Source organism: Melanaphis sacchari, unplaced genomic scaffold (genome assembly GCF_002803265.2).
Source record: "Melanaphis sacchari strain LSU unplaced genomic scaffold, SCAv2.0 Contig0_pilon_pilon, whole genome shotgun sequence".
In the NCBI taxonomy this organism is placed as follows: Eukaryota; Metazoa; Arthropoda; class Insecta; order Hemiptera; family Aphididae; genus Melanaphis; species Melanaphis sacchari.
In genome coordinates, this window is record NW_020270366.1 from 17,813,023 (window position 1) to 17,831,116 (window position 18,094).

At 27.9% G+C, this 18,094-nt stretch overlaps 1 protein-coding gene across 2 annotated transcripts in view; it reads right to left on the reverse strand.

Moving 5' to 3' along the window:
• Positions 1 to 1,292: 1,292 nt before the first annotated feature.
• Positions 1,293 to 18,094, reverse strand: part of LOC112594064 (protein Skeletor, isoforms B/C) — a 97,320-nt gene continuing 80,518 nt past the window's right edge. For both annotated transcript variants that reach the window (XM_025338688.1, XM_025338680.1), the window contains exons 7-15: positions 12,376 to 12,556; positions 10,995 to 11,015; positions 10,495 to 10,673; positions 9,840 to 10,180; positions 7,586 to 7,762; positions 6,590 to 6,688; positions 6,278 to 6,433; positions 3,984 to 4,147; positions 1,293 to 2,284 (exon numbers count right to left, since the gene is read on the reverse strand). In XM_025338688.1, the coding sequence (XP_025194473.1) occupies positions 2,114 to 2,284; positions 3,984 to 4,147; positions 6,278 to 6,433; positions 6,590 to 6,688; positions 7,586 to 7,762; positions 9,840 to 10,180; positions 10,495 to 10,673; positions 10,995 to 11,015; positions 12,376 to 12,556 (1,489 nt within the window). In that variant the 3' untranslated portion in view covers positions 1,293 to 2,113. The remainder of the gene's footprint in view (positions 2,285 to 3,983; positions 4,148 to 6,277; positions 6,434 to 6,589; positions 6,689 to 7,585; positions 7,763 to 9,839; positions 10,181 to 10,494; positions 10,674 to 10,994; positions 11,016 to 12,375; positions 12,557 to 18,094) is intronic.

The following is an 18,094-nucleotide window of genomic DNA, read 5'->3' on the forward strand; positions in this document are numbered from 1 at the left end:
TCAACTGAAGCCGTTGTCGCCTGCATGTCAAATGCGAAAAACATTTAGACATTCAGTGTATCTGCTAATTTAATAAGTGTTTTTCCTGTCGGTGTTGGTGAGTTGCAGCTCAATCCCAAAATAACGTACGAGTTGCGGCCCGGATTTATGAGAGGTACATACGAATTTCGGCCATACAATAATGTATAAATATTACATATTATATATATGTAATATATACATGGCAGTAGGATGTAATATTATTTAAAGCAATTGCTTCATGTCTGAAATAGATGGGTTAGTAGCTAAGTTCGGGTGGGTGTATAATTGTAAGATCTCAACATAAATATCATGACAATTATTATAATTATTAATTAATATAATATAATATAATAATTTGCTAGTATATGCTACCAAGTCATTATGCCGACATGCATGTGTTGTCGTAGTTATTTTAGTTTTGTTTTATTAAATCTAACAAAAGATAACAAATTTTTAAATTTAATTTAAGTATAAATGTAGGTATATCAGTAAACCACTAATTTATTAATTTTAATTTAAAATTTTATTAATAATTTAATCTAATGATAATAATATAACCTTAAATAAATGTAATATTATAATGTACATATTTTTAGAATAGTAATTTGCGGTTAAATTGTTAATTATTTTAAGCTTTAATAAAACATAATCAATTATAAACATTAAAAACTGTTGTAAGGAATTTCATTGTTTATATTTATTCATAATCTAAATTTTAAAATGTGTGAAAAAAATTGATTCTCATTGAGGTGGTTCGTGCTGTATCGAAAGTTCTCAAAGTTGTCTGTAGTAGCAAAAAGGTTAGGAATCACTGATCTATATTATATAAAAATATAACTTTCCATACACATAACGAACCTTTTATTTATAGTTATGTATATATAACTTAGGCAATGATAATTACTCGGACCATAACTCATCTGTAGCTAAGATATTGTTGGGTCGCAACTAACCTATACCTATAATATTACTGGGCTGCAATTTACCGGTCATCAACGTCAAGTCGGGCCGCAACTCACCCTCAGTCTTTCCTATATAGTAAATAATGATATTAATGTTCACCATTCCAAAAGTAAATTATTAACTATTTTTGATCGAAAATATTCCAAATTGTGGTTATTAATGAAAATAGTTTAATACCTATATGAGTTATAATATTATTATATTTTTTATGATTATAATATATTAAATCGTATTGTGAACGATTCTTATGATATTATTTCAAAGTAACATAGCCTAAGATTTTTTTAGATTTTTTTTTTTTTTTTTTAATTACGAAAAATTGAAAATTGAACAAACTCACGCGTTTATTATTTTCAACGGTTTAATTTTATTGTTACGGAATCAAAGGTACCTATTGAGTTTTACTATCTTCGGTCAGATGTTTCAAAGTCAGATTAAGGACGTGTGCAATTATTAGAACGACAGTCATGTTGGACTGCGGCGTTTCAACTCACAAGTCACGGGCGTAAAAACGAAACGCACACGATATAGGTGTATGCACTATGCAACAGCGATCGGGAGAACGCGCGCATTGGATGTGCTGTCCTACATGTGGGTAGCTGTAACGAAATATTAATTAAACATTCGTCGACGGTTTAACCCGAATGCCGGATACGAAAAGTTTGAATTTCCGTTGAAAATGTATCTATCACACGACAGTAACAAATCATTTGGCGCACGATAAACCGGGCAGAACGGTGATGGGTACACCGCGCAGAGCCTATCGAGGTACGACGTGGCGTGCCGATAGGGACGGTGGAAAAAGTCGTCCGAATTTTTCGAGTTGATATCATATTATATTATGTATGTAACCTATGCGACCGGTAACGATATTATTACTGTCGCGGTGGGCAAACATTTGTGCGTGGCCGGCGTTCGGCGGATGGTCGTGGTGTGGCCGTCGACGACTAACGGCGGCGGCGGCAGTGGCGGTGAACGTCGAGACGCGTTCATCGGTGTTACTATGTAGGTAATGCGTATTATAACCGTTATCGTTAGAGTGTTGTTATTGTTGTTGTTGTTGTGATTACACCACCGCCGCCGCCGCCATCATCGCAATCCGTTCGTATTGTTTACCGGATTGCGCGCATCACAGTAAACTAATAGTGAAAATCCACTGGACGGCAACAACGGTGATCAATATTGCGCACGTCAACGGCAGATCGCTGTGCAGGCTGGCCGCGGCGTCCTTGTCGTCGTTCCACTTGTAGCCGGGGTCGACCACGTGGATTTTCCATCCCACGTTCGTCTGTGAATAGCTCTGCAAAACACAAAAAAATAAAAAATAAATACAAAATGCTACACGCGAGACGGGCTTTTTAAAATACGCGTGTTGGGTGATTGCGAGTTACGACATACCATGCGTCGTCTTTGTACCGCGGTCGGTGTCGTTTGACCGTCACCGTCTCACCGAATTTTTAAGGTGTTAAGTGTTACCATTTTCGTACATTTTTTTTTTTTTTTAATAATAATATTACATAATATAACAAAGTCGGAGGCCGTGCCGTGGCGAACATTTGTTGGACGTAAAACGTAATTGGCACTGGAGGAAATTTGACACCGGAAATATTTCGATCGTTTATTGACTTTAAACGTTCAAAACCTTCAATGTTTCGAATATATGAATTATGCTATTTAACTTGACCTAACCTTTTAATCGTTTAAATGTGTTTTTGCGCCGGGACGAAAAAATTGCGTATTATTATTATTATTTGTTTTAAATGTTATATATACTATAGTAATACGACGAGGGCATGAGGTATAACATAAATTCTGAATAAATGATAATAGGGTTTTGAACATTTTATTTTTTAATTTAATTGACATTAGTCAATAATGATATAAAATTATAACAGTAAATTAGAAAAAAAATATAAATGAACTTATTAACGTATTTAAACAAACTTTTAGTAAATATTTTAATAACTTGATAAACATCTTAAACAAATCATTATCATATACTAACACATTATATATGCAATATATTTATATAATGTTATATTTGTAGTTTTTTTTTTTATTATTATTATTATACCTCAATAGTTAAAAGTTGTTATTTATTTTATTATTGATTAGATTATTAATTTGATAATGTGTTATAACTATTATAATATAATTATGAAATGTGTATAAATTAAAATATGTTTATCAATATATTCTTATAGTTTTAATTATTTTACATTTGTTGTTATACTGGTGAATGGTGATATTAAACACTGTTAAAATAATTAAATTAATATATATTAGTTGCATAGTCAAAATAATAATGATTGTTAAACAATAATTTACATTAATTGTATTTTTTATACTGGTTCAAAATATCAGTATAAATTAATTAAATCCTTGAATTTAATTTAATTTTTAATAAAAATAATTGTTTTTGGAATAGTTCTAGCACAACCTGACAACCATAATACAAAAAACAATAATATTATATACATTGGGTAAAAAGCTGGATATTAATTTACTACTGGCAATAATCAAATATAATGTGACGAATCATATTATTATTTAATTAGGACTATGTTAGGCTAATAATTGAATAAATAATAGGTAATTTGCATTATAGGTTATTAGACTTTTTTAGATTATTTTTTTTTTATTTTCTATAATTCCTATGATCTATTTTTGATAATTATTTTTAAGATTATAATATTGTATAAAATATTGTGTATATTTGTTTTAAAATGTATTAGTAATTAGATTTATATGATTTATTATTATTAAAATAATGAATCTATCATCTTTCTTTATTATAAATATTCTTTTTATAGATTCTGTATGGATTCCAGTATGTTAATTGTAATAATAAATACAGTATTAAAGCGATATTGTCATAAGTAAAGTTAAAATTCTGATTAAGACAGTGTTAAAATTAAAACAAAACTAATCTTTGAAAATTTTTAAAATTTAAATTAAATTTTATAATCGTAACCTTAAACGATGAATAATAATTTTACCTGGTAATAGACTAGATCTGGTGTTTCTTCAGCGACTGTCCAATTCAGTATGCCTATGTTACCATTTTCGCATGATAATTTCAAAGAGTCAAAAAAGGCATCGAAGGTTTCCATTTCTGATGAACGATCGTAAGACTTGAATTTAAATTCACAATATCGGCCGGCTAAAACGTAACAATATAAAACATTTTCATACAAATTTACGAAATAATTTAATAATTAAAAATGTAGAACATTTTAAATTTTAATATCTAAATTCTAAAGTTTGAAAATCAAATAGAAATTGGTCTTATAAAATTATAAAAGTGTCAAAAAATTATTGTATATACTTTTTATAGACATTTAAATTTAAGTTCTAATTTCTATAGAATTTGATAGGTGGGTGGTTAGATGTTAAGTGATTAATAATTATTTATGATACGATGGTTCATATAAGTATAACAGAATAAAAACTATAAATAATAATTATAATGAGTCATTGTATAATAATTAATAAACAATTATTAATCACCAAATTTAACTTAAAATGTCTATGAAAAAAATTCTACAAATGTTTGAATATCAAATAATACCAAAATAAAAATATAAACAATGTAGTAAACATTTAAATTTAAATTTGAGTAAAAAAAAATGACGGAATCTTGTACTATATTTTAAAGCTTTATTAAACATAAAAAAAATTATATCATGTATAAATAAAATAAAAAATGGGATTTTAGGTAATCGTTTTGAAATACGTACAATAAACTGCGCGTATTCTGTCTATTGAGAACCGAGAAAACACGTTGTGGTCTGATGAAGATTGATTAATTTGATTACGTGACACACTGTCATAGTGGAATTATAGAATGATGTGACTATATGTGTTATAAATATGAAATTGTAATAGCTTAAAATTAATCAAAATTTATTGAGTATAGATGTGATAATTAAATTAACAATGAAATTTTTCGAGTTTTTAGAATTAATACTTTTTAAGTTACAACAAAACATTTAAAGCGGCACAATTAAAAATCGTTAATTTACGCATGAATATTCAATATCGTTAAATCTAAATTTTTAATATTTATAAAAAGGTATTTGTGGAATCGCGCTTAAAATTTTTTATAACTGTAAGAAAAACATAAAAAGTTATTTGTATTCAATTTTCAAATTAAAGGTGTGAATATTCAAAGTTGTACGAATTTTATATTAAAAAATAACTTAATTATTATGGTATTTTCGATAAGTTTCTAAAAAAATTAGCTTTAAATGTGTATAAAAAAAATATTGTGATAATGTATTTCTAATATTTTTGATGTATTATTGGTGTATGAAAAATTACCACTTATAAAATATCTTATATTACATTTCAAGTATTTGTATATAAAAACAAAATTTGTGTTTTACATAAAACGAATACAAATTGAAAGAAGAGCTGAAATATCTTGGATATTAATATAGGTATAGTAATTTTTAATAATCAGTTAAACTTCAAGTCAAAAGTTATTTGTTAACAAAAATATTCTGATAATATTTTACTCATGGTTTTTTTTATTGTTATTTCATAATACGAAGAAAATGTATTAGTCATGATACAAATATAGTATTATAAATTAATAATTACTATATTGTAATAATATAATATGCTACGTTTTGAAAAAAAATGAGTTCTAAATATTGTGATATTAAAAAAAAAAATTATCAATAAAACTTAATTGATTACAAAGATATTTTTAATAATAGATAAATGATTTCTACTCAAAATATTTTATTGTATGTAATGACTAGGTAATGATAAATCATTGATTTCAAATTTAATTTATCCATTTCAGTCACTTGATATTGAAAACTACTATACAGCAGAGCGATTTTTCTAGTTTTTTTTTTCGATTATATAATAAATAATCCCAGGATTCAAATTTCATTTTAGTTTCTGAGTAGAATGTATTGATTATATAATAACGTATGATTTTTTTTTGGTATTTGTTTCTGTAAATTGTTCCAGCTTAGAATATAAATGTTTTTAAATACGAATAAACAATAATAAACGATTATCATGTTATTGAAAGCGTGTTAACATTCAAGCCTTTTTATATTAATTAAATTATGGCGATATCTATTAAAAAAATACATTTTTATAAGAACTTGAAGCAATTTTAAATACTTTGAAGTAAATTTGGTGGTATCTCGTATCCTAATAGTACCTACACAAATTAAATTGCAAAAGTGTGAAAAATAAATATTTTTTAGTATTAATATTTTAGTATTAATATTAAAAAAGTTTCACATTATGATAAAAATGTTTGAAATACCTGTAGTAGGAAAAGGTAAGCCGTCAGAGTCGTAGACGATGCCAGCAAAAACACGTTGTTTCCTCTGTTCCGCGTCATCTTTCTGTCCAAACCCTCCTTCACTGCTGTCCGTGATATAAAGCGGATGGTAATGTTCGCCTTTATTAGGGTCATTTCCTTCAGAATTGTTAATTACATTCATTAGATATTAACATTTTAATCGATCTCGTTAATTTTAAGCAAAAATTTGAATAGTTTATACAAAAAATGATTATACGTGTATATTGTAAAGGTGTACACATATATAATAAAATATTACTGTATTTAAATTACCTCCTTCGACGATGAACGTGTATGTCTGTCTCCTCTCTACAAAGATTTCTGGTATAAGTTTGTCATTTATATACCAGACGATGTCGCCGGTGGAATGCCCTAATTTAAAAATAGTTTTTAATCAGTTTTTAATTTTTGATATAGTAATATATTTACTTCATAAATAAACCTTTAAAAATAAAAATACGCATCACATACCGATAATATGTATAATAAATATATTAATTATATACGTATATAATATCAATTAAAATTTAAATAGAATGTTTGTGTAAAGCGTGTATGTGTGCATGTAAGTGATTCACAGTCATATTTATCGCACTCATGGTGGTCATTTGTGGTATATAAGTAATTCTATGTCCAAGACTGTGCCCTAAAATTTTTAATTCTGTATTTTAAAGAGGGGACCACATTGTGACTTTTTAATTCACTAAAAACGAATATTTTTGTTTATATTTTATGTTCGCCATTGATTATAGAAAATGAAATAGTTATTACTTATTATAATTATGGTTACAATTTTAGACATATATTTTATATCTTGTCAAAATCACACAAATGAATATGTTAAAAATGTATTTTTATACTAGTTATACAGTTTACTCATACGTTATTAAAAATGATATAAACAGTTTTAGCTATAATAAATTATAATGCTTTATACCGGCATGATGTTATATAAAATATAAAACATAGATAAAATAGATTAAATATATTAAAAGTATGATAGTTATATTATGCCAGTTAATTTTTTTTAAATGTATTAAATCTTTAAATAATTGAATATTTTGTTAATAAATAAAATAAATAGTTATTTTTATTGTTTACCTGCCGTTTCAGATGAAATATATCGGCAGCATACAAACTTATACCAAATTATTTTAACTACGTCAGTTCATAAACCATATTATAAAATAAGCGAATTTCGTGTATTATAATGAGTACTTAGATTTATTTAACTGCATTCATAAATATTAAGTTATATTTTGTTCTTACCTGTTATAGCCATGTAACCACGAGTACCACCTGATGGCCCAAGCTTAGCTCTAAACTCTTTCTCTCCAATGATGATGTTTGGAGGCCACGCGGACCGCTCCATGTCATCGTCAATATTGAACAGGGAATATGTACACGAGTGATCGTCTCTGGAGTTGAAATTTATTCTTATTTCATCTGTGAAGATTATTATGTCATAGGTGGTAAATCGGGTAAGACTTTTTTTTTGGAGGAGGGAGGGGCTAAAAGAAGAGACTAATAACTTAAAATACATAAATACGTACATTTTTTTTTTTTGATGAATTAATATTTGAAATTACTAAAATTTGTAAACGACTTCCCATTTAAAAATTATAAAATATAAAATGTGAATACCTATAATGCTTAATATAGGCTTGAAATACTTTTAAGTCATATCTCTCAATTTCCGACAGTTGATTTGGTGCAATATATAATATTTTCTTTATAAGTATCGTTTTGGTTATTATGTTTACCAAATTATATTAATGCAACAATAATTATATTAATTACTTGTAAATTAAAATCTTTAAACGTAGTAAGGTAGAAAAGTTGATTATAACTTACTTTAATATTAATAAAATTAAATATTAGAAAATTTTCTGTAGAGATGTAACTAAATTGTCTGGTCATTTCTCCGTTTTATCAGTTATTGTATAATTAATAAACGTGTTATAGGATTAATGCAGTATTATAAAAAAATATTGCTTTATTATAGTATAATTTTAATAACGAACGTTGATTGTAATTAATATAACCATTTTATACATTGTATGTTATTAATTTAATTATTTTCAGTTTTAAGAATAAAATAATAATAATTCATCGTTTGTTATATTTACTAGTTAATCGGTTATTTTTTATCATAATACTTAACATAATATTAAGTAACATATTATAGACGAAAACAAACATGCTTAGCTTAATTTTAAATTAATAGTTTAAAAAATAAATAAATTTTTTACTTAAGTGTGTGTGTGTTCCACGATAAAAGATCAATACGGTGATGGTTATGAAGATTAATTTAACCCAACTAATTAAAATTTTATTGTTTAGGTAAATTAATGGGTGAACATTATAAAAGTTGTATTCATAAAGACAAAAAAAATTCCAAACAGCTGCCATGCGGAAAAATGATTATGATAATTTATTATATTATGTATGCATGTAAATTAGTAATTATACATTTATAATAATATAATATTTTAACTATATACTCATTCATACAGTACCTGAGTATGTATATTATAGCCGGGGATACAAAAACCTGACATATGACCTTTGTTGTACACCGACCCTCACCCTGTCTGCAAACAAGGTTCTCAATTTGCGGCGTTCTTTTTGCGCGTATTTTAAAATGAGCATTTTTAAATGAGCTAATTGATTTTAGAGTTTTGAGAACCCATTAGACAATTTTACCGTTAGGATCGTGGCTGTCACACGCCACTTTTCGTGTCTCCGACTATAAAAGTACTATAATAATGCGAGTTTGTAGAGCCCAAAGTCAAATATACAATAATAATTGACAGTGTTATAAAAAAATACGTGTGAACTCAATTATTGTGACACATGTGTTTGTGTTTATGCTTTTTCAAGAAAGTTTTGGCATGGAGTGATAAGTGCCGATTGGTTTTCCTTTCTTGAAATTGTTCTCAAGCATTTCGAATCAAATGGAGTTTTGATACAAACACGTTAAATCTATATTTGTGTATAAACAATAAACGTATAATAGGATAAACAGCACTTATTGAAATATCCAATAACGTATACCTACTACACCTATATGTATGGGTATGTTGAATTGGTTTGAATACTTTATTTAAAGAATCGTTATTTTCTTGTAAGACCCCCTCCCTTAAAACATATTCATAACATTTCACTGGTCATTTGCAATTTCCCTTCATACTCCCCGAACTCATAAAATATATGTATTTGATGATGTGATAAATTATATAGATATTATAATATAATCTGATAGCCATGACAGCATTTATGGTGTTCAATTTTGAAGTTTTGAGCAGAGCGATGTATTTATGTTGATTTCACATTGACACGTATTTCTTTTGTAACTGTCATTACCTTTTAAAGCAGTAAAAATATTTTGATTTTAAACTTCGAATATAGTTTTTGGTAGTACGTTTTAAAAATAATATGATAAAACAAAAACAAAAATACAGATAGTTTTTAGGAAAAGATAAATACTTTAGCCATCGTTTCTACAATATTAGAACCTAACCTCTGGTAATGTCCTGAATAGCATGCGCGCCGGGCTGGTCAGAACCTCCCAGAGGACCTATGGCTGCTATGACCATTGCGGCCGCATCCACAGGCACTTGATGATCGTTGATGGCCTCGTTGGTCTGAACCGGCCGCCGATACACGACGCACGTAACACCGTTACGCCGAGTGCCCGTCACTAGGACCGCATCGTTCCGGCCGCCTAGCCGTTCGTCTTGGCACACGCCATTCTTGTCATCGCACTCGGTTTTTGCAGACAGGTAATAGTCTTCGGCGTGGAACGAATTCTTTGCCCGATTGTAGAACACCACCACCACGTCACCACCGAGCATTGTCACGCTAATCAAGGTTAAATGAATAATATTATTTAGATTTTTATAATGACATCTCACCAATCATTTTTCTAGTATTTAATATGGATCAAAAAAAGCATATAACATACTTTTATTTTATTATTTTTCAATATTTTGTTAGGTGTTATAATATTAAGTGTCAACTCAACCTCACTGGTTCTTTTTAAATAAAATGATGTTATTTTTTTGGAGTAAATATACTATTTTACTACTACACATTAAAACATTGATATGGCATTTTATAAAGAATACGTCGTAACGTTTTTAGCGTTTATAATTTATGAGGCAGTAGAAACTTACCTATTTTGGTTACCACTGAGACCAAAGGCCATATATTGGTTTTCGCGTATCTTCCCGGTCAACTGCACTTGGACCCAATCACCTTGCACCTCCCAATGCACTTGTAGTTTACCTGGTAATAGTTCTCGACAATTGCTCATCTCCCAATGCCCTTCGGGATCTGAAGTAGTACTGCTAGTCTAAAGTAGTATAAAAATTAATTGTTTATTTGTTTGTTTGTTTTTTATTGATTTCTATATAGTACCTTATTTTTGTTTCAAGTTTAATTTAAAATGTATAATACGAGATCAATCATAAATTATATATTGTAAAAAAAAAATAGAATTCAAGTTAAAGGTAACTCATTGAATCCAAATTTGGATATAAAAATCAATTAAATTTGTTCTGGGTTGAGTAGGGCTCAAGAATTGATATTTCTTAGAATTTAGACTATGTAGATATTATATAATTATTATATGAGCTAAATTAAAACTAAAAATATCATTAAAATGTTTACTTACTGGATTGTACCACCATGTTGGCTTTAAATCCGAATTGCAGCACAAAATAAATATATATAAGTCAATAACTATAAAAATTATAATAAATGTATGATTTAATAAAAAAAAGTTGTATTATTAGTTTAATACAGAAGACTTTTTTGTTAAATCAACTCTCTAACACAGCTTAAAAACAATTTTGTGCCAATAAACAAAACTTAGGTTAATAGTCTTCTATATACACAAAGAGAATATATAGGTATTTCTTAAACAAAATTTAAATGTTTAAATTTATACAAAGTTAAAATATATTATGATTGTGTTTTGTAATCCTTTTATAAAATAGATTGAAACCTTTATCACAAATTTAATATATTATGTTTCTTTGTATTTTTATTTGACTTTAAATACAAATAAAAATATAGGATATTTCTTCTAACTTAATGCTATAAGTTGTTTTGAGAAAATATTATTTATAATTTTAAAGATTCAATTAATAAAGTGTTCTCTTTGAATATTCTAATTTTTTAAGGTAGGTATTTAAAAATGTAAATGGTCAACTGTAATTTAGTTACGCTTGATTGTAGGTAAAAAAAAAAAAAAATTTAACTACTCAGAATTTTTTATAAAACTAATATAAAGTTTAATATTAATATTAAATTAATTAAATGTAAAAATGTATACTTTTACGGAAATGTAAACACAAAAATTTCAAATTAAATTGAAAGTATAAAATAAATGGAAAAATAATAACCGAAAACGTTATTATGTGCAAATAAAAAGTTCTTAACCAATGCAATCTTCTTGAAAATTCAGCATTATTTAAAAACATGTATTTTTATACTGGAAAAATATTCCATTATTATATACTACTCCCTCCACTACAAAAAAATTGTCAATGACGACTCAAAATCAAACTTCTCTTAAAAACAAAAGTAAAAAAAAAAAAAAAACCCACAAATAATATTTTATTAATCAAAGATACGCTGTTGTATTACAAAATATAAAATAAAACTTAATAACAAAATCAATTAAAATATATAAAAAAAAAAACAATATTTAATCAACATAATAATATATTATACACGTGTGCTTAACGGAAACGAAATAATATAATAACGACATACGCTTGGTACAATGGTACGTATATACTTGTGTGTGTGTGGGAGGGGGGTGTACAACTATGATGATACTATATACTATGTCATGAAATACGATAATAATAATCGCTTTGGTACCACGGTACCGGAGCCAAGACTTCATGTCCGGCCTGCCGGTAAGATCCAATAAGATTTCGTGGCGGTGGCGGCCACGACTGATGGCGCCTAGGTTTTTTTGTCGGCCCAACAGTCGTCGGCCTACCCGAGCTCCGTCCGCCACCGCCGTTAAATCTACTACTCACGGTGAGCTTAGTCTGCCCCAACGCCGGTGGCACGTCCAAGTCGTCCGGGACGTTAACGTGGCCGAAATTGTGCGTATATTGCACGCACCAGACGGCCAGCCAATCGATCGAGTGCATCGTCAGGCTTCTGGGTAATTGGATTTCTATGTCTTCCCCCTGGTAGCCCTTTAGCGGTTCCAAGCTGAAAATAAAAATAAAATATAATACACATTACATAAAAACGTGCGATCAAAAGACGTCATTGTTTCTGTTGCACTAGGGTAGTAGTAATAATAATAATAATAATAATAATAATAATAATGATAATAATTGGTAATATGTTCGAGGGCGTATTGCACGCAGCCATGGTACATTGGAATACGGGATGGTCCACCAAATTATACTCGCCCTAATTTTTTAAATTTAATAATGAATTTATTAAGATTTTCAGATTTATATAAATTTTAAATACATTCAAATATCTACCTAAAAAAATTCTTGGTATTGTTTGTACTTACTACTTAAGGAGTGTTTTGTGGGAATACAAACTTGTGTTTTTTAATAAGAACGTTTCTTCTTTTTTATCGTAAATTATTCAGTGTTCAGTGTATACATTTTTTTCACATGGTTGTACCATTTATTCCTATGAGTGATCTATTATTCACATTTTAATTTTATTCGTCATTTCAGTTATTTTGAGAAAGCACAAGCTACACACGGGCGAAGCCGAGTAATTCAGCTAGTAATGTTATATAGTTAGAATATACGAGTATAATATTAATTTTATTCTAAGATACCCGATAACAATTGTTATAACATAAAAGATTGTGACCATTCGCAAGAAGTGTAGCTGTATGATACGTCTGTGGTATGTACAATAATAATATTAACAGGGAAATTAATTTATTGTAAAACAAGCAATGTTTTAGAAAATACAACAATTTTTTAAATGTTTACAAGTTTAAGAACAAATATTAATAAACATAGATAAATACCATACAAATATAAATTAATTACAAAGCTTTGAATTTCCTTTAATATTATGGTTTATGGTAAAATAATCATATGTTGTACAATGCAAAAGAGCGGTTGCCATGTACGATAAATATATTAATTTATTTATATGTTATGTACATTACTCGTAGGAGGAAGAAAAAACACAATTAACGTATTAATTTTTCGTAGTTGTCCACCACTAATACATGAGTTTTGAAAATGATAAAAGCTAGACAGATGTGTTATTTGGAGAAACACAGGATATACGAAATGTTTAAAGTACGTTTACACGGATCAGGTATTTAGATATGTGTAAAATACGTACTATAATACGCTCCTTAGAAATTCCAAAAAAAAAACTTTCGCTTTATGGCTATGTAAATAAATTAATATCATGATGTCAAAAATTTAATTATTCTAATTTCAAAAACTCATATTAATTTAAAATTTTTAAGATTTTTTAATCAGAAAAAACTTAAATTGATGCTCAATTGAATTAGAATTTAAATATATACTTAAATAATTATATTTAAGTAAATTGTTTTTTTTATTTTTGAGTGGTTTAAAATATTTCCTAGCATAGGAGACTGATGTATATGTATATTAATAATAGTATTATAGTATCGGAAAAAAATTTACGTTGACAATTTTTTTTTTCGTTCGTAGAATATGGTTAAATCACTCATCATGTTCCAGCCACCGGACCCTTTACGGTTTGTCGCGTGGTATTTGAAATTTCGGCGTCACGTGGACGTACTGAAAATCCTATTGGTCGCTCCCCTTGATCACAGATCGGATACAGGTATATACTAGTGAAATCTCCCTTTACAGATTATACTCATCCGCATCGACCATACCCATTAGGAGTTAGGGTAGAGCTTATGTATATCGTGAGCCGCAATTTTGTGTAAACATTGACTACTCATCGATTTTGTTTAGATAAAGTGTACGTTGCACTCAACATAGCCAAAAGCACCGGAGTGGTAACCATCGATCGACGGAACGTACTACGCAGATACCGGAAAAAACGAGTTCGTACGCACACGATATATTGAACTTAGTTGTATAACGTTTATGTGTATCCATTAGAATATTTTTGTATATATTTTCCTAATTTCTTATTATGTTTTATGCTTACGTGTGTGTGTTTTATGTATATTTTCTAGAATGTACTTGTTAAAATTATAGAATAGAAATATTAATTTTAAACGTAGGTACGTGCATTGGAAAAAATAAATTGAAAAAATGAAAAATAAAGCAATATTAAAAAATACTACAAAATATAGTAAAAATGTTTAGTATAAAATAACATATTATCCGCAGTACTTGATAATTTTACGAAAAAAATTATCGATTAGAAAATAAATATATTTTATAATTGAATATAGGGTTTTAAGTTTTAAAAGTCGTTTACCTTATCCATAACTTTTTAATTTAAATGAAATACAAATAACAGTAAAAAAAGAGTATTTTAATAAAATTTTAATTTTTAATCGCATTTTAAACATCACAATATCAATACAGTAGGTAGTTTATTTTAATTAATAAAACCTACAATATCCAAAGAAAAATACGTGATTAAAAAATATTTAATATTTTAGTAGTTATATAAACAATATTACTGATTCAAACGTTTTGAAATCACGTTCACTATAAATTCACAGTTTTAATACCTTATTATAATAATAAATTATTCCATGTGCATTATTCACATGTAATTTAGAGAGACGATGATAACGGATGTGATTCGGTGGATTTTATGACTATGTTAATGGAGTATATGAAAGCGAAAGGGGCTTTGAAAAAAGGATGGATACTTTTGGGTAAAATAATATAAACAAATCTTAAAATTTTAAAATATTGGCATAATATTTGAGATTTTGGCTATTATTTGTGTTTACAGACATCCCAAATAGTAATAAAGAAGCAGACATGATGATAAGTCTTGGTATTTTACCAACACATACAATCGTGCTAAATAAACCAGTAGGTAAGACAGTTAAGTTTTACTGTTGAAATCGTTTATGATGAAATAAAATATTAAATTAGTATGCTGTCAACTGTTTTTTTTGTTGTATTATTATTTTCAAAATTAGATATAATTTTTTTCAGTTTTATGCGATACTCAAATAAAAATTGACAAGTTTAATCTGATTTCCAAAAACTTAGAATTTGATATTAAGATGAAATTTCAATTCACGTTAAAAGTTAGATTATTGTATTATTATATTATTATAAATCGTATGTACCGAGGTATATCGTATTGAGTATAAAAAGCCGATACATTTTGTCTAGAAGCGTTTAATTATAATCTCTTTTTTTCAATAGTAGTAAAACACAATAATAGTTTCTTGAGGTTATATTTTCTAGAGTATGAAGTTAAAAAGTATTCTTATTATGTCTTGTGATAACTTTAAAAACAAAAGGAAGTAATGTAAAATATTGAAAATATTAAAAATTGTTTAAAATCAAATTGGTAAAATGTATTATTGGTTTTCTTATCTTTGCATTAAACACTGTACATTTTACATGCTAATTAATTAAGCATTTACTTATGCCAGTATTACGTCTATATTGTATTGATATTAAATTATCTAATTTGGTAGGAAATCAATGTGCAGGGTAAAACAATCGACGAAATAACAGAATTGTGTTTGGATAAAATAGTATGTCAAAAACCATCTGACGTTCCGTTTGTGCCTAGAGTGACAATTATCGGCCCTGAAGGGTCTGGGCGTTTTTTAGTTGCCAGTGCTCTATCCAAGAGATTCAATTTAGTTAACGGTAAGTTTGATGGTGGATAGGGAAAAAATAATAAGTTGGTCAGATGACTTCCCTGGTACCTACTTTATGCTACTCATTTTATGATATTATTAATAAATAATAATTATATATAATATACTATTATCATTCATCTATCATTCATCGTGTGGTGTACAGTGGATTTTGAACAAATGTTGAATCAAAAAGCTATCACCAGTAGCAGAAAAATCGCTGAAGAAACGGCAAACTCATGGTTAAAAGTATATTATATACGTACATTTTAAAACGATAAAAATTATATTAATACTTATTTTTTTTTAGGAAAAACTAACCGAAGACAATTGTTTGGAAAATGGTTACGTAATAAAGGGTTTCCCGCGTACGAGAGCTGATTTTGAATGGTTAGATTCTACTGAAATAGCTCCAAATCGGTATGATATTGTATAGAGTGGTTATTTTAATAACAAATGAAATGTTTTAAATTTAATCTTTGTGTTTTAAAAAAAAAAAAAAAATATGGTTATATAGCTAGTCATTTATTTTATTTTTTTGGGGGAAAGGATAGAATTATCCAAAGTAAATAAAATATAATTTATTTCACGATTATCAAAATAAGGTTATATAGCTTAAAAAAAAATTTAATTTAAATCTGAAGGGTTCTATCATTGGATGGTCACCCTTATCATGCCATTCTGTCATTGTATTATATTGTTTTGTTCACATTATCACATTAACTTATTGGGTTTTTGTTAATACAGATTGTAAATTTTCTAATAATAAAAAAAAGCTTGGTTGTTTTAATGATGCACTCAAATATTATATTTACATAAAAAATGTATTGAGTTTTTAGTCCTTAATAATTAATGAAATTACGATTGTTGAAACGTTTTCTTTAACTTGCAGAGTCGTATTTTTAGCGATCAGTTTTCCAGAAATATATAATCGTTTCAAAAACAGATGTTTGGTCAAAAACACGGGGACCATTATGAGTCTAAGTCAAGCGGTCGACGGGCTAAAGACGGGTACGTTGAAATTCGAACATCTAAGTCGATATCCGTTTAATTCGGAAAAATTTCTATGCAAGTTCCAAACGTACTGCAAACGTTTAAAAGTGAGCTTATAATCAATATATTAATAAATATTATTTTACCATGCCGTGACTGTATAATATATGTTTAAACTTTAAGGTGATTGTTTCTCTCTATATTTAAACATTTGTTCAATATTTATTAAATAGCCATGTTAAAATATTAATAATAATTATTGTTAGGGCTTTCAATTAATGGGTTTAAAAAATTTTAAATATGCATAATAAATATATTACATTAAAAATATAAATAAATAATATACTCAAAATCTCAAATTATAATGAAAAACGCGAACAACAGATTTTAGTATAAGTACTATTATTTGTATATTAGGTACTATAATATTTACAGTGATAATTTTGACTGAATTGAGTTTTTGTATCTACTAAAAAAAAAGTATATGGAGCCCCGATGATGATAATTTTATAATTATTATTTTATCGATTTAACATAAAAATGTTACGGCAGGAACTGCTTTATTATTGCGGAGACAGTTGTTTTATCGTAAATTTTGGTGAGTCGCTGTGCGACAAGGTGTCAGAGTGCATCGTATCCGCAAGTCCGGCCGCTGGTCCGAGACCTCACGACCGTATGCCGAGTCAACTAACCACCAGCCTTTCGGAACGAATGCTTTTATCCACGGGATACGAAGACGTCTGTCGCGAGCCCGAGTTGTCTGGAGCCGCTAAGGAACTACTGAACGCCCTCAATCGGGACGCAAAACGACTGGATAATCACGATTTCCATCAGGTTGTTTAAAAAACACGGTCTACGCGAAATTAAAGTTATATAAGGCCACATGATTTTTACTTATACAAACACGTAGGAATAATCGTTCGTCGATATCGGATATAATTTTCTTGTTATTTAATATAATATAAGTATTGTGTTAT